This window comes from Drosophila kikkawai, chromosome 2R (assembly GCF_030179895.1).
Source record: "Drosophila kikkawai strain 14028-0561.14 chromosome 2R, DkikHiC1v2, whole genome shotgun sequence".
Taxonomy (NCBI): Eukaryota; Metazoa; Arthropoda; class Insecta; order Diptera; family Drosophilidae; genus Drosophila; species Drosophila kikkawai.
In genome coordinates, this window is record NC_091729.1 from 15,048,193 (window position 1) to 15,066,261 (window position 18,069).

At 40.1% G+C, this 18,069-nt stretch overlaps 1 protein-coding gene across 18 annotated transcripts in view; it reads right to left on the minus strand.

The window, feature by feature from the left end:
* Zasp52 (Z band alternatively spliced PDZ-motif protein 52) overlaps nt 1-17,057 on the minus strand; it is a 58,514-nt gene extending 41,457 nt beyond the window's left edge. For 4 of the 18 annotated variants that reach the window (XM_017177776.3, XM_017177773.3, XM_041776909.2 and 1 more), the window contains exons 1-2: nt 16,876-17,056; nt 3,182-3,308 (exon numbers count right to left, since the gene is read on the minus strand). In XM_017177776.3, coding sequence (XP_017033265.1) covers nt 3,182-3,292 — 111 coding nt within the window. In that variant the 5' untranslated portion in view covers nt 3,293-3,308; nt 16,876-17,056. Of the gene's footprint in view, nt 1-3,181; nt 3,309-16,875 lie in introns of all 18 variants that reach the window. The other 14 variants (XM_017177779.3, XM_017177777.3, XM_017177775.3 and 11 more) reach the window with 6 other exon arrangements.
* Between the last annotated feature and the right edge of the window lie 1,012 nt (nt 17,058-18,069).

An 18,069-nucleotide genomic window follows, 5' to 3' on the forward strand; every position in this document is an offset into this window, starting at 1 on the left:
AAAACCAATACTTATCTTGATCAAAGATGAAATCATATACTTTTATTTAGAAGAAATTAAACCCTTCTTCAGAGTACACATTCCTTTTGAAAGGGCAGTGGAAAAAACCCCGCCAAGCTGATTTGCATGAACAGAACGCGGAGTTCAGTGGGAGAAGCACCAGGTCTGGAATGGTGGAGGATCATGTGTGTGGGTCTGGTCGACTACGTCGGTTGCCTTGGATGCCGTCAGTAGCTTGTTATGCATACTGTCCTCTCCAGAGCTCTGGCTGTGCCACGCCCCCTCCTGAGTTTGTCTAGACTTTAAGTTGGCTAATAGCCGACACTGATGCTTTTATTTTCGGTTTCCCTTTTTTTTCGCCTTGATACACGGCGTATGGCCAGCCAGAAAGCCAGAAATTTGTAGTAAACCGAATTTGCGCTCTTGTATTACTTATTTGGTCCATTATTTGTCCAGAGCATGGCTTTCGCTTTTATTTGACTTTGGCCTTTTGTGCGACGCTTTTTGTGGCCCAAAACGAACTCTGGACTTGATAATGAAATACAAACGTGGCTTCTGTGGGCGAGAGAGTGGGTGAAAATCCGTGGGCATAAAGCTTATAACACACACAGGACACAGGACGTAGGACACAGAGCATCAGCGGAAGCAACAGGAAAAGGACTTCATTCGAGAACCAAACTGAAGCTCGCAGCGAGAAATCATAAATTAATCCGATTTAAGCAGCTCAGTAGCTTATTTTTATGCCCGCCCCCCAAACCTTGGAGCTTTTGTTATTTGACGGAAGTGGGTGACTTATTTCTGCCCATGTCATGTGTTGCATCTTGATGAGCCGAGCTACTGCTGCGGCAGCATTTAAAGAGCACCAATTTGTTTGGCTGTGGCTCAAGGGTGAAGAGCCAGGGCAGTGACATGATTGGATGCTGACGATGACTGAGATGACGATTTGTTGTCAAGGTAGGAGAGTCCTCGAGTCGGGCTGAGTGCCGGAGTTCAGTTGAGTTCGTTGGGGTTTAGTTCCGCAGCAGAGCAAAAGAGCGAAGCTTGTGTCCTGGCAACCAAGGAGCTCAGCTAGAGCACTCAGAGAAAATATTGAAGGTATTTTTAAAGGGGAAGAATACTTTAGTTATACAATTTTGTATGACTTGCTTACATTTTTTACCAGTAAGACGTTCCTTAGAATTTTCTTTCCGTGTGGCTCATTACGAGCAAAGTTTTTACGCAGTATCCTGCGAGGTAAGATGCGGCTTAAGTGCGCCATTCGAAATTCAATTGGGCTTGAAGTGTTCGAAAGGCAAAAGACAGTCAGGCAAGCCAGCCAGGAGATGTCGCACTGCCGGCGGGCAGGCAGAGATCACTCGTCTCTCAGGTTGGACTGGTGGATTTGTGGACACAAAAAAACACCGTGGCTAACGAAAACGATTGGAATTTGTCCGGCTTTGTTTTTCCTGGTGTAATCCATAAATATTTCCATTTCAAATTGCACAAATTGCGTTATGCATGCTCTGTGATTTTCGCATAAATTCCAAACACAAATTTGTTCCGACAGTTTTTCACCCCCATTAAATGCTGGTCTGGCTGGTCTGGCTGGCTGGTCCTCCTGTTGCACTTTTGAGCCAACAATGTTGTTTAGTGGCCAAAATGACAGGGACGAGAGGAGCGTGCTAATTGGCAGAAGCGCTTTAATTTATCCCATTTTAAATTAATCGAAATGGCTCAATTCCATAATAATCCGCATTCAGTTGTCCGTGTTTTATTTTCTTGTGTTTTTTGTTTGTTTTGTTTTTAAATAGCTCAGTGCAGCGCAGCAGCTCAGAAATGCCGCATAGCATTGACACAAAAATCCACAGCTGTTTAAATAGAAATTGCGCATTTAGCGCTGGCCACGCCCACCACCACCAACCGCCGCCCACCGACCCCTCAAAAAGCCAAAAACAAACAGAGAAAAAGCTCGCACAGAATTTGTGTTATTTCGGAACGAACAGAAATATTTACAGATTGTGTGTTTTTTGGAGGGGAGCTCCTAGAATATGAGAATGAGAGCAGGGGACATTACCGAATCTAAATCAATAATTCGGAATTATTTCAGCAATAGCTTCAGTAACAATCAGGCAATTCTCTTTATTGACGAACCCCATATAGATATTCTCCCGACTTTCGACTTCTGATTAGACTCTCCCTCGAACAAAGGTTCTTATCGCAGCGAGCTTGAGTCATAAACGAAATTGTTGTGGCTCCCGTCAGTTGTGCACTGGATCGGGCTTCTATATATATATGATTCAGAGTGCACTATACTCTCATTATATCACAGGAATTTCAAGGCCTCAGTGAGAGAGAGACTGTGATTAACTAAAAAAGTTAGCTCATGTTTACGAGAATTGTTGGAAATGTTTGTGTTTTCGCTGGCGATATTATCAGCAATTAGATTAGATAGAAAATGGTACAGTTCTGGGCAAAGGCAAATATATTTATAAATATATTCTCTTTCAGCCAAATGAAAACTGCATCCATTAAATGGCCATTAATTAGTTACAGCCTTACACTGGTGGCGCGCACTGCACTGTCAATATGAAAACCACGTAGGATATATGTATGTACATTTATTCCTTCGACGTTTTCGCGCCGCAAGTGCTCATAAAGTTGTCAAAATGATTTAGCAAAAATTTGCTGTTGCGTGTCGCCACAAATGTAAAATGTTTCGAGATCTGTTATGAATGTTTAACAAATTTTTAGTTGGGTTTTTAGTCCGTCCGTCTGTCTGTTTGTCTGTCTCTCTGTTCACTTGTGTGGGTTTGTGTGGCTGTGTCTGTTCGCATTAATATTGCGAGAGGAAATTTGTTGAAAATTGGGAAAAATACGGTTTTATTTGCTTTTGGGTAACGTGCGCAAAAATCGCACGGAAACGACGACCACAAAAAGTGAAACTTATATCCACGGATTTATTTTTAACAAACAAAAAAAAAAATATGGAAATATAGAAATAATATAGAAAAAAGCGAGCGAGCACTTAAACACATAAATAAATTAACTGCCCAACTAATATTCGCTTTTCATGTTTAATTTCCATTTTTGGCGGTGGCGGCGAGAGTGTTTCCAAACATTTTCCATTTGTTGTTGTCAATCGAATTAAATTTTTGCTGTAGCTTAAATTACTATATAGTTCAGGGAACTTTTGTTCACTTACCTTCTGCACCAGCAGGGGCTGGGCAAAATCCGTGCCACCCTGCAGGCGGAATCCCCAGGGCTGGGCATCGAAACGTGACAATTTCACTTGCAGCAGCTGTGGTTGGGCCATCTTCTTTTAGCGCAGACTGTAAGAAATCAGAGAGCGGTCGGTCGGTTAGTTATGCTTGCCATCACGTAGGCGACTAATTAATGAAATCAAAACCCCGCCGACGCACAGTAGCGCCTCTCGAACAATTAGCGTTGCAAAAATCAAAAAAGTCATGTTCGCAAAAACGATTTTAACCATACTTATTCGACAGGAAATTTAACAAGGATTCAGAATCTGCAATAAAATCAATTTTAAGATTTTTTTATGTAGAAGTTATGAGCATTTAAAGTTGAACTTTGTTTCGATTTTTGCATCATACAAAAAAAAATGTGTAAATTGTCGACTTTCAGGTAATATTACAAAAAAACCATAAAACCAATGGTCATGGTTTTTACTTTAAATGATAGATACATTCATAAACTATTAAAGAACCTAAAAAAAACGACACTTTGGTTTGGGCTTCTACAGGTAAATCGCTACCTGCCAGGTGTCCATTTTTTTCACCTTTTTCTGCCTAAAGTAGTCTATATCTTTTGACGCCAATGCCGGCCACTGACTACACTATGACTACAAGTTCCGTGGATCTTTCCTGGATCAGAATTAACTTTCATCGGCTGCGTCGAGCTGCGTCTGCGGAAATGCAACGCAAAAAACCAAAACAACTCAGGGTAAAATATACCAAAATACCGACACAATTTCATACATTTCAAGAAATATACTAACTGTAGCGCGTGGCGGTTACACTTCGAATTAAAAAAAAAAATTTTTTTTTCAGTTTTCAAATTATTTTTATTTGAGCAAATACATAAAAATAAACATAAAAAATTAAATAAAAATTTTTGTTTAAAAATGGTTTTCATTGAAAAAAAATTATTTTTTCACTTTGATACCCTTTAAAAAGGCGTATTTGTGGGCGTGGTACTTCATGCAGTACATATATATATTTTACAAGAATTACCTGTCCAATGCCGTTTAAATTATTCGATTACCTTATTTGGTTCAAAAGATATGATTTTTGCAACGCTAAATGAGAAAAGGCGCGACTGTGCGACGCATGGGAAACCAGGAGCAGCAGCAGAAATAACAGCAAAAAAATAGACAGAAAACAACGGAGACAGACGACCGGGATTGCTCCTTTTTTGGCCACTAATAAAGACATTATTCAGGCATGTCCAGGCTAATCCTGCCAGCAGTCGGAAGGCTCACATTCACATTCTTCATTTCGCCCATTCATGGCCCAAAACTACACCCACTTTCCACTTTTCGGTTGCCAGCTGCAGCTGCATGCGGAAAAGCTGCTGCTGCTGTTGCTGCTGCGTCGTTTTGTGTGCCAAACTGAGCCAACATATTCGGCTGACTGAATGCAGTAGGCAGCCAGGAAAGTGCAATTTGAGAATGATGAGCTATAGGGATATCCTGTAACTGTTGTAGAAGGAACTCTTATGGAAGTGGGAAAAATGTATCTGGGAGTTTTAATTATAAATATTTCAACAGACACTGTTCAGCTTTGGTATGTTATTTGGTTTTCAGAACCCTTAGAACACATCAAATATATTACTAATAGTTTTATAAATATACCTGACCTAGAAAACTTTATATATTTGACTTTGAACATGATTAAATTTATAAAAAATATGTTGGAGCTTTATAGAAACAATTTTTGGAAACCATTTTTATAATATTAAATGAACTTCTCCAAAATATTTATTACAATTTGACGAGATTGAAGAACAGAAATAAAAGAAAGTAAAATCTATATCTTTGATCTCTAACCAGAAGTCAGGACTACCCCTGATAGCTGTTTTTTTTTGCTGGGAGCTCGACATAAAACGAGTTAAACTTTGTTAGATATCGCCTTTTTTGCTCACACACACACATCCCGAGAATAGGACTAGGACTGCCAAAGACCTTGCTGCAACGCATGCAGCCCATCCAGCCCATCCTCACTATCGTGGCCACAGTGAGTGCTGTAAGTAAGCGCACCCCAAAATGGCACATGGAGCCGTGTGTTGTAAGTGTGGCTTACACGGGTTCCCGCCTTTCTTCACCTCCGTGCCATCTGCTTCTCCATGTCCTGCCTCACTTTTTTCCCGTCATAGCTTTGTAATTTGTCCGTACGTACGTACGTACGTACGGGAAAAGGGGTCTGGGGGGAAAATGGAAAAGTGGGCGGTACATGGGTGTCTGTTGATTTAGTTTGCTGCATAACAATTTTGCTGAGTGTTGTGTTTTTTATTAGCAAAGACACATTTGCTCCATGCTCCCACTCTCTCCTCTCTCTCTCTCTCTGCCCGGCACAGGAGACACTCAAAGTGGAAGTAACTACATTAAGCTATTAAAACGACAGCAGCTGCCAAGCTGGGAGGAGGAGGAGGAGAATTGGGTGGAAGAGAGGGCCTGAATTCCAGGGTCGGAGCAGGGGATATCCGCACACATATGGAAAAGAGACATTTTAGCACACACAGCAGTTTAATTAACGTTAAGTGCGGGTGGTAATGGCTCCATCTCGAGTCCAGGTCTCGGCTCGGGCTCCAGGTTTCCGGCTCGAATTCCTGCCAAGAACCGGAACAGGGAACACGGAGCACGGATCCGGGAGGGTCACAGGCCGTAACACGTTGACGGCATTTGCATGTAAATACTTTGTACGCCATGAAGTTGGGCCATTAGACGCCCCGGCAAACCAACTGCACATGCACGGGAATAATTTAATTAAAATATTAAATAAATGCGGAGTGGATCGGATGTGGAGGAGGCGGAGGCGGCGGAGAACCCTTCCACGGATACGGATTTTCAAAGTGCCAGACTGAAAGGGACTAAAAAGCGCAACAACACGAAAGTGCAAACACGAACGCCTCTCCCCCGCCTCACACCAGAATGAGAGTTCTCGTCCTGGGCTCTAAAGGAGTCATTTGCAGTCCTGGCTAATTACTGGCTCAAATGCTCTTGCCAGAAGGATGCTCTGCGGCTGACAAAATGTCATCGACGATTTAACACACTGGGAGATATGTACAGGTATGATGAAGCAGGAGGTTTTTGGGAAGTTTTTGTATACAGATTTTGTCATAAGTTTGTAGAAATATAACTTGTGAGAAAAATAATATATATAACCCTCTAGATCAGCTTTCAAAGTTTGTTAAATTTCAAATGTATTCCTTATTTTATTGTTATATTTAAAAGCAAAAATTAGAGAGAAATTCCTACTACAAATTTCGAGATTTGTATTATTTTCAACAGGGATTATATTTCTTTAACGCTTTACACTCAGTATCTATTCAATTACAAGTTCCTTTAATATGTCAAAGAAATATTTCAAGATGTCTGATAAACCGACTCAGTCTTTGCTCCTTTCGTCGCCAGAAAAGGCCACCTAATTAATGGAGAACATTTTCTTGTCCCCGGATTAGGCGTCTCCTTACTCCCACGTCTTGCTAACAAACCCTTGCCGCACTTATTCCGCCTGTGGGCCTGACCCACTTTTCATCCCGTTCAGACATCCAAGTCGGCCTTGGGGAAACTGCGGAGCAAACTTTCCATATGCAAGGCAGTTTGTAAACAAATTATTTGATCCTCAAACAGGCAAGTTGCTCTGGCAACTTATCAACTTGACGCCGCACAAACAGCACGGGCAGGCCAAGCGGCAACAAATCCAAACTTGGTCAACCATGTATCATTAACAAAGTTGTCCAGTTGGCAATCCCATTGCAGCTTTATGACTAATAACCAAATGCCACAAGGGGGGCAGGGCCAGGGGCAGGACTGGCCGGGGAACACGTAGCAGCGTAGTCCGTTTCCGGGTACAGTAAGCCATCGATACAAGGGGCCACACACAAAGGCAGTGTCAGGGAACGAGTTATCGCTAATAACTTTTACACACACAATTGGCAAATTACAATTTATTTATGTGTGTTTCGCCGCCATTCCTCTCAGATGCCTACGAAAAGGCAAACTGCAGTTTGCATTTGATTCAGGGTGAGAGCAACAAATCAATTTGCATGCGGTAATTCCAAAGATTTATTGCCAACATTTTTTGGTATGAGGGCGTGGCGTTTCTGGCATGCAAAAACTGAAAAACTGAAATATCGCTGAGACCGAAATTTGTATAAAAGTTGGCGCGTTGGGAAAATTGTAAGCCGATTTCCTGTCACCGTTATGGAAATGGCAGCCGCTCATGAGTTGCCATTACCAATGGAGGAATCAAATTGATTTCGGCTCACATATACACACACGCACACATTGTCATTAGCAGTTGGCCCCCGCCAAAAAGCCGGGAATAATAACAGAGAGAGAGAGAGGGCACAGAACAGACAAAGGAAAAAACTGCGAAACCGAAACCAAACTGAAACCATCAGCAGTCAAAGTCCATGATGATGATGATGATGGTGAAGCTACTACTGCCTGCCACTGATGATGTCATGGCGGTGATAGCGAAGGGGAAAAAAAGAGTTTTGGGGTCGCCAATTCGATTTGGCCATTTCGCACGGTGCTTTACTAGGGAAAAAATAAGATCTCAATGGAAGTTCTCAACTTAAAATACCAAAAAAAGTTTGGTTGGTTATTTTTTGCTGATGCCAAGTCTTTAGACGGTTGGTTTAATCCATTAAATTCGAGATATATAAATAGAAATTCTCATCAGAAGTAATTTTATAGAGACCTAAATTCGTACTTGGGAATTTTAGAGAGCCAAATATCATGTTTCGCTATATGTAGGAAGTACGAAAAGAGAGTTTGATAAGAGAGTTTTTTATTAAATTAAAATTTAGAAATTTTATTATATTATTATCAAACCCTAATTCCAAAAAGCTTTCCTCACTACCGGGTATCTATCGAAACATCGAAATTAGAATCTCTTTCGAAACACAATCCAAACTAATGTTTATTCCCCCAAATATCTGTTTATCGAATCCAACAGCTTCGCTCTGTAATGAGCCAACTAATTACGTGCTACTACAGACTCCAAACAAATCGGGTATTAGGCAAACATTGTGCATTTGGTTAGCTGGCCATTTCAACACATCAATAAACTGCATAAGGGAACAGCTCATTAAAAGCCACTCGAGTGAGGCAGCAACAGCTAGAGCTACAGCAACAGCAACAGCAACAGCTTTTCCATTTCCCAAGCAGCATTTCCCATTTGGCTGCCTGCTGTCAAGTGGTCGAGCCCCAAGAAAACTACTTCAAAGATGTGGTGGCTGCTTCTGCTTCTGCTGCTGATGTGCCTGGCTCTTTGGGCCAAACAAAAGTGAAGACGGAGCGACATATTCACCCACTAACTGGCAGAAGTTGGAATTAGGAGTGGAAAAACGCAGACTCGACTGCCGGGAATAACAAGCCATGCAAATGCCGCACAAACACAGCACATAGCACATCGCACATCCATATGTGTGGCAAAGTGCTCTGCAGTTTCTCCCGGGGATTCAGGGACTCGGGGATTCGGGTATCCGAAGTGGAGGGCAGCGCCAAGTAGTGAACGCGTTGATTTCGCATTTATGCAAATTTCACGTACACTTCAAACTGCTCAACGTTTTTTCTTCTTTATATTTCTTTTCTTTTTTTTTTTTTTAGCTCCCCCACTTCTTTGGTTTTTTTTCCTGGCCTTTTTTCACAGACGCGCTTTTGTTGGCCAGGCCAAAACTAAACTTTTGGCTGCTGCTGAGTGAAACTGAAGTTGCTGGCGGAGGAGCAATGGAGTGGGGAAATCGAGAGGGGCTTGGGAATCGTAGAAATTCTGCCTGGGGGCGAGTGATTTTTGAATACCGTTCAGACAGCTCTAGAGTTGGGTATACGGGATTAGCGTAGTGTGCTGATTGAGGTAACAGCCACGGATCATTGGGCAGTTAAATGGTCACAGCTTTGTGAAGAAAGTTAAGCGGGTAATAGGAAAATTATAAGGTATACTATATGTTTGTTTTATCAAAACTAAAAATGAAATATGAGGGTAATGGTGAAACGTAAGTTAAGCTTGTTCTTCTATAACATAAGAATAATATATTAAATATTATAGATAACTTTTTACTCACTGCGAAATGAATCAGAAATAGTTATTTTGCATGTTTATTTGTTTGTTTTTATTTTTCCCTTTACTTTGTTAGAAAATGTTAACTATTACTCAGTGGTATTTTTGTTTTCAATTTCATGTCATATGACCCACTTTGCTTTTTTACTGAGTCAGTCTAAGCTAATCGTGAAGTTTGTATACTGATATCCGCTGACTTTATACATGGAATTAAGTAGTTTAAACTTCACAAAGAAATGACTCATAAAAAAGTTGTACTATTTTATGATTTTCTTTTACCAAATCCTTAGGTATTAATCAAAATATATGTAGTCAAAATATTATGATTAACTAACATTGTGTGTAAATAGAAATAAATCCTTAAAATCTAACAAAATAAAAAAATTTCTTTAAAAATATTTCAAATCTGAATAGATCAAAAATCACTTCAAGGTTTTTCAGGCTACAGCTTTTTGAATTTTCTTTATAATTCTTTAGCGTTTTTGCTTTGTCAAATAGGTTTTACTCATTTTAAAATACTTTTATATTACATTTAAAGGGTATTCTTAAAGGTAGTCATTTCTAAGCTTTTTACAAGCTTCCTGCCTTGATGCAATGTGACGTGACGTGACGTCATGTGTGCGCTCGTGCTTGCGGCTAACAGGACATGTTTTCGCCCCTTCCCTGAAAGCGCCGCCGCCTGATGATCCCCCGCTGACGACGACGCTGTTGCTCTTCAGTCTGTCTAATGCAATGCGCGTGCTAAATGGGCGTAACTCAACGGCTCGACGACTCGACTTTTTCCTTTTTCCCTGTTTTCAGTTTTTCCTATTTTTTTTTTTAACATTTTTTTCGCGGCGCTTATCAAGCGCTGAAAGCTGAAAAAGTTTTTCACTCACACCAGCACACGTCTGCAACTGTCAGTGCATCAAAACACTTGAGTATTTGAAAAATAAGCAAAAAAAAAAAAGCAAGAATAATAATAAAAGTGAAAAAAATAGATGCCGGGGGAGAAAAGGAAAAACAACAAGGGAAAAGTTTTTCTTTTTGTGCTGCGTGTGTGCTTGTATGATATTTTTAATATTTTCGCAATAGGCGAGGAAGAGCGGTAGACAAATAGAGAAGCTGACAAAAGTGACACTTTGCATGCATTCTTGCCGTTTCTTTTGTGATTATTTTCCTTGCTTTTCAAGAGCGAGAGTGAGAGAGAGAGTGGAGAGAGGAAAATGCAAGTGACATTGAATGCGGCAGCCATGGAAAACCCGCCCAGATACAAGTGCAAATACCAGATGCAGGCATGGCAAAAACAAGAAAAATGCAGCTCAATATCTATTTGGCATTCACAGCATGAAGTAGACCAAAGTGAAGGCGGTGACACAGCCACAAAATAGATAAATAACTTAAATTGTGTTAAATTGTGCGTAAAGCTATTCCACTGCTAGGTTATACATCTTGAACAATTTTTTTTTAAATATAAAGAAACGGAAACTAGCAACATATTCTGAGAACAAATATGTTAAGCTCTCTCAAAGTGCTTTTTAAAAGAAACTCTCTCGTTCGCTATTGCTTGTACATTGCAGGCAAAGAGTGAAAGAAAGAAGCAGAGTGAAAAAATGACTTAAGAAAGCTGCTTTTGCACTTCGGTAAGATCATAAAGAACGCTTTTACAAATAAATAATAATATAATAATATAAATTTCTCTCTGTTCACCTTACAGGTGCCTTGTAGATTCCCCCATAAGTTTATTACCTCACTTTATAATCCGTTTTGGCATTCCCTTAATATCCCAAAACTACAGTGACTGCTACTTTTATTCCATTATGCCAAACTCAATATAGACCCCGTACATATATGTTTTGTGCACACTTCCGCCCCATTTTTTATCGACATATTTTTTTCTCAATTGGCAATTTCAAATATTTGCCTGTAATTGCATAAATTTTCACAAATAAAATATGTAAATTCTACCGATACAAACATATAGCATTCCCCAGAGAGATACACACAGAGAGAACGGGTCAGTTTATGCGGCAATTTGATTGCTTGTATGTGGGAAATATAATTGTGCTATGACTGTGCACAAAATTGATTAATATTTCGCGCATATTTTCTATGAGAAATGTGAAATTCAATGCGAATGCAAATTATAATCAGAGATAGTTGTAGACGGGCTCAGTATGCCGAAAATGCAATTTCAATGCGTTCACCTATTTTCATCAGATCGCAGGAATTTCGGGCATCCGCTCGCCCAAGTGAATCAACATTGCATCGCCATCAACATGATGCACTGAAATGTGGCGGGGTAAATATTTATTAAGTTGTGGATGTCAAAAATAAAACTGCATATAAGGCCGAAGCTGAAGAGTCGTATGCAGATTCAGATACAGATATGCAGAGCTGAAAGATACGAGCTTAATCTGGCATTTTTTTTTAACGGCCAGTTTCGATAGCAATAAGTAAACCGAATAAATGTGGGTAAATCGGATAGGAGCCGCCCTTCGATAAAATATTACATTATTTGCCAGGGTAAAATGTAATTAAATATAATAGAAAACAATCAGAAAACCAAATCCCATAAATTAAACTCTCGGCACAAAGCACTCTCGGCTTTGGCGATTAAACAAATAGCAACAAAAAAATAGTGTTGTGTTTTGTAGCGCTAAAAAAAAAGTGTTTGGGAAATAATACAATTTTAAATCTGTCACTGCAATAGTTAATGCCATATTAGTTGTTCTGAGCTAATAAAGCGTAATTATCAACGCATTTATTTAATTAGCCGCACAAAGTGCGCAAAACAAAGCCCTCAATCAGTGGCGCCCTGTCCTATCTATCCCACTTCCCTTCGATACATTTCTACAAATTGTGTGGCATTTATAATGACAATTTAATAGGCCCGTCAATCTGCAGCTGCTGTTTGTGCGCTAATTTAATTTAATCCCCTCCTAAAATACGGGCCTGTCTAAGTGGAAACTCCAAAAGGCTTTAAGTTGGGGCAGCAGCAGTGGTCGTAAAGTATATATTTTAAGGATTGCTGTCTAGGGCTCCCATGCTGCTTACACATATGTACTATGGTATATATATATATTCAATCGACCGAACTCATTATGCAGTCAACGAGATTATCGGCCGGAGACAGACGGACTGCGAATGGATTTGCCATTTGATTTAACAGTAATGAACAAAATGCAATTAATTGAAAACTATTTTCATGCTGTCTCTGCTCTGTTTTTTCTTGTTTGTAATTACCTTTTGTGCATAATTGGTAGGCTTTAATGGGTTAACAAAATGCGATTAACCAAAATGCAATTGCGAAATGCAAATTTGTCACACGGATGGGTTGGTTATTATCCCCCCCTCCTAGTCAGCCAGTCTTTCTGGGGTTAATGACAGGCGGCAGATAAAATCGGTAGGGCGGCTTGCTCCATAATTCTCCATCAAAAATGTAGAGCCTCCAGGAGCGTTGCTCCACTTGTTGCCTGCTCCTGCCATGTCCCCTGTCCTGTGACAGTTTACAAAGTGCTGCAATTAAGGCTGACAAAGTGCCCGGCTCCTGTGCGCCAAAAGAGAGAACATTGTGAGAACACTCGAATGAATTTGTTAAGACATTTTGCTCCCCTTGTATCTTGTATTTTGTATCTGTTGGATACGAATTAATCAAAGACTAAGTTAAATGCCAGGCATTTGCATTTCAGGCCGTTTCAACAAACAATTTGTCAGCCTTCGTAATGGACAGAGGCAAGTGTCACATTCGGATGTCTGTTAAAAATACATATTTCCCCCGCACGACCGAGCGCCGGGAAAACTATTTCGGTGACGGACGCCAGTTCTGAATTTCTTTATGCCTCATTTTCCTGCACAGAAAATAATATCAATGCAATATAATGGATATAACCTAGAAACAACTCAGAATTGACTAAAATATCACATATATTTATAGTAATAGATACAAGGAAACTCTATCCTTAACCATGACCATTTTAACCTTACCCTAAAATTCAATTTTCTTTCAGTGTCCCAAGTAATTGGAGCTGCATTGGCCAGCGGAGGTTAAGGCTAAGTAATTCTCATTGAGATGCCGCCCTCAGTTTCGCTTTCGCCAATCACATTTTTGATATTTGTGTGACTTTGGCATTGACGTCTGCAGGGGCTGTCGATCGAAATAGACTTGGCCGCATAAATACCGTTCGCATAAATATCTCTCGGTGGGCGGAAGGCCAGCATTTTGGGCCATTTTTGTTGTCTGTTTTCCAAGGAAATGCTCTCGGATCGGAATGTCTTTTAAATTCCCAATCGCCCGTTTAAATGCTGGCAAATGTCGGGCAATTAATTCTCAAAAAAAAAAAAGAAAGAAGAAAAAAGAGATGCACGTAATGCTGTTGTGATTTATGAGCGCGCGCCGCATGAAATTTTATAATTTGTTCAACGTAACGTGCATGGCCAAAATAAATATTTTCCGTTCGTTAAATTCATAAACAAAGCTCCAGAGAGCGAGGAGAGGAGAGGCAAGACCAAGCTGGACCGGGATGATGCGGGCTTCCCCACCTTTAACCCTATCCCCATAGTGCCGACTCAATCGCAATCTTTCAATGCGATGCGATACGGCGATGGGTTTTTGTGGCTTTGGCCAAGAGGCGATGAAACCGAAAATTGTTTGCCAGTCACGTTTGTGGTGCAGAAAAAAGAGCAGTGGCAGTGGCTGGCTGTGGCTGTGGCTCTAGCAATGGCACTGACGGGCAACTGGAGTCAAGTCTCTGCACTTCTCCGTGGAAGATTTCGCGTCTGGTGTCTGTGGGCGTTTATTTTGAACGCACTGCGGCGCTGGTTATGTAATTGCGAGGCGTCAGATACGTGATTACTTTTAGTCAAATTGCCGCCGCTCGAATCTTGAATATTGTGTAATTCCCTTGTCTCTCCCTCTCAGTACCCGGCAACACTTGCGATTTCGAATCGCTGCGAAAGTGTGCCACTAAAAAAATAAATAAATTGTTGGCCAGGCGAAAGTCATAAACTCGTTGAGATCCATCGGCTGTGATATGGGCAGAAGTTAAGGTCAGGGTTGCGAATCGAATGGGATTTTAAGTGGAAGCTATTAAAGTTTACTATGGGAAATTAACTGTAAGAACATAAAATAACCGTTTAATGTAAAGGTTTTACAAATGGTGTTACTTAATAGTTATAAATTGGGCTTTTAAATAAGGGATATAAGTTTTTTATATGAGAAGTTCAGAGAAAAATATTATAATATTCATTCTAAAAATACTACAACATTTTTATATATCAAATCTTCAATCAGTTCTTCAAATATTTCCATAACTCCTCCATGAATGGATAGTATATTCATTCTAAAAATACTACAAAATTATTATATAAATCTTCAATTACTTCTTCAAATATTCCCATAACTTCCCCCAGTAATTAAAGTTAACCAAGCATCCCTAACACATGGACGCGAATCCAATTCAAGATCAAGTGAAATGAGGTCATACCTCTTAACTGCCAGTCTATACAGTTCATGCCCCCAACATCACCACTTCCCCATCAAAGTCTGTGAAAATGTTCTCCAATTATTGTCTTTCGCGACATACGAACCCTCAAGAGTGATACAAAGAGATACGAAAAAATGCACGCCTCAGCAAGGCGAGGCGAAAGAGAATGCAATCTACCATGACAGTTCACGAAGGTTAAATTCTTGAGAAATGATTTTCAGAGAGAGAGAGAACTGCAAACTGCAGAAAAATAAAAAAAAAAAATAAAGAAAGGGAAAAAAGCAATGCGAATGCAAGAGCGCACTAATTAAAATATACGCAAAGCTGTTTGAAATTTTTAGAGCATGTCTCCCCTGTTCTGGTTCTCCTTAGGCCCCCGGATTGTTGCACGAATCCGAGTCAAGTGAAGTCAAAGCCATGAAATATTGTCACGCACCCCAGGAACGGAATAGGAATAGGATGTGAACGAGAAGTGCCATTCTAATGAGCTCTGCAACATTTCCTCGACGGCCTTAATTTACGATCCCCGGTTGAGGAAGAAACTGCAAGTATTTCAGGTGCACAGAGAGAAAAAAAGCCAGGAAATGGGAGATAATTGCTAAGAAAACTAAAGTTTAAAGTCTTAAAAATGTTACTCTATTGAAGAAATTTAATATTCAAAAATCAAAGTAATAGTTTTCCTTCGCTAAAGAGAATATTTATTGCCTCAATGAAGAACCTTGTTTGTTTATTCATTTAAACTTTAATCCACTTTAAGTGTATGACAATCATAAAGATGACGTCTTATAGCAAATATTATTATATTTTCCCAAGTGTTGGCTCCCCTTCGTTGGGTAATTAATTTCGCCGCAGTGTAAACAAAGACATTTCATTCATTGGCAAACTGGCCATTAGCTCAGCCAAGTTTATAGAACCATAATCTTATCGCGGCCTGATTCATGGGTGTTGTGTGTACCCCATAGAGATTGATTCGCTTGAAGTTTCGATTGCTTTACAGCTATTATTGGGAGGTGACCAGCCGTAACTTGACCAGAAGATAAGGACGGTGAATGATTAATGATCAGGGGGTTCAGCGACCTCACTCCCAACTAAAATAGAAGCCCCGGATGAATGGACGGATTATCGGGGAAGAACGGGAGCGGCGGGTATCAACAAGTTTTTGGCCATGGCTAAATTACATCACAGCCGCCGGACTGCTGGTGGTCGGTCTGGTGAATTGGAAATGGCAAATGGACATGGAAGTGGAGAGCAACCACTGCGTATACGCAATGCCAGAGAGAGAGCGAGAGTACACACGCTGGCTGAAAATAGATCAAGCGAAAAGGAAAACCGAAGAGCAGCCACGAAAATCGCAATTGCCAAGACATCAGCATCAGCAAACAGCAGCCAGAAAGGCACTTTTCCGACCTAGAGAGCTGGCTTCATTAATATCTGCGATATGTCAGAGTCGGCGACTACTATATATCGCTCAAATCAAATTGTTTCAAAATGTCTCAGAAACCGTGGCGCCAAAACCGCGGCAATTCGAGCATTTGGAAGGAGGCTGCAGGGAGCTCTGTGGCGGCCAACATCCGCAACACTTTCGCAATTCTGTGTATCTGTATCTTGCAGATATTGTATCTGCCGACTGGCGACTGGCTTCTGCCGCTGACTGACTGACTGAGCGAGAATATTCGGAAACAAATCCAATCCGCGCAGCCATTTCGTGGCGCTATAAATAAACTCACCTTGAAAAGTTTCTAAAAATTTTCTTTCGCTTTTTGACTATATAATTTTATTCAATTTCAACGAGCCGAAGATCTACGACGTATATCTTTTCTCTGTGTATATCTCTGGCCAAAACTGATATATGCGTCAACTGAATTCCCTGGATCGTTGTTCACTCGCCACGGCGTGCCAAGAAAATTATTTTGCAATTGAATATTTGTTCGTTTTCGGTTTCGTAAGGGAACTTTGCTTGTTGTTATCCTTCACGGAATTCACACGATATATATGGGCAAATATATAGGGGAGGCAGAAAGGGACTGGGTCGGGGGATCTCTGATTCATCAGCAATCCTTTGGCTATTGTATAACCCTGATAATATATAAGATAAATGCACACTTGTTGGTAACTGGGGTACTGACCGATTTCTTCCGATCGGGTGGCTTTAACTTGGTTTCGATTCGATTCCGACTCGGATTTAGATTTGGATTTTGGGTCTGGACTTGGTCTCGTATATTCGGGGCGTTTGCGCTGCACTGGCCAGATGATCAGTTCTTGGGCGACGTTAACTAAGCGACGATTTTCTCTCAACTAAAGCAAAAACCGAAACACAAAAATTTTATGTGCATTTTGTGCCGTTTTCGAATACAAAAATCTTTTCAACCACATCGCCGTCGCTGCCGGCGTCGCTGCTTTTGGGCCCGTGCGAGAGGAGGCTACTATATGGCGGCTATATAGACATTGTCGGTTCTCAATTCCGAAAAGCTGCAAAGCTACAACTGCCAGACGATGGTGAGAATGACGACGACGACGACGGCGGCTGCCAATGTCTGTCTGGCTTTTGTTGCTGCCGCTTTTCTTTTTGTTGTTCCCAGTTCGGTTTTGGTTCGGGATATATATTTTGTTATTTGGCTAATTGTTTGTATTTTGTTTTCATCCGCAAGCTTTTAAACGGCACAGCTAAATGTTGATGTGCAGGCAAAAGAAAAGTGCGTTTCGGTACTGTAATTGAACGTAATTTGATAACTTGTGGCCTTAATTCTTATGAAATTTATTTAATAAGGGAAAAGAAATAAAATGTTTCTTTTGAATATTATAATATTAGGATTTTCTTGAAATATTAAATATATTTGTAAAGTATATCTCTAATTTCTGACATAAATAATTAAAATGTACATTAGCTTTTCAAACAGCTAATATTTTTGAACATCTATCATCTATCTTTTTTGACAAAATTAGATAAGATAGTGTGTCTCCAGAAAAATAATAAATTAAATGTTTTTGGCACAGAAGATAAAAGGAAATACAATAGAGATAACTTTATTTATTTTATATATTATATAAACTCTGATAGAGAAATTAATATTAAAGTTAGATTCTTAGAAAAAAGGTTTATAAAATATCTTAAAAAAATAAAATAGGTAGCTAACTTCAAGAAGGCAAAACTTGCTTGCAATTCGCTCCTGACTAAAATTATTTATATCCAGCACAATTTTTAAAACTATTAATTCCTTTACTTATGCCCATGAAACGCACTTTCCGCATGTCTCTTTGAAGTTGAGAACAACTGCAGGTGCTTTCGGCTGTTCTTGCTACTCAGTTTCGGCCGTTGGACT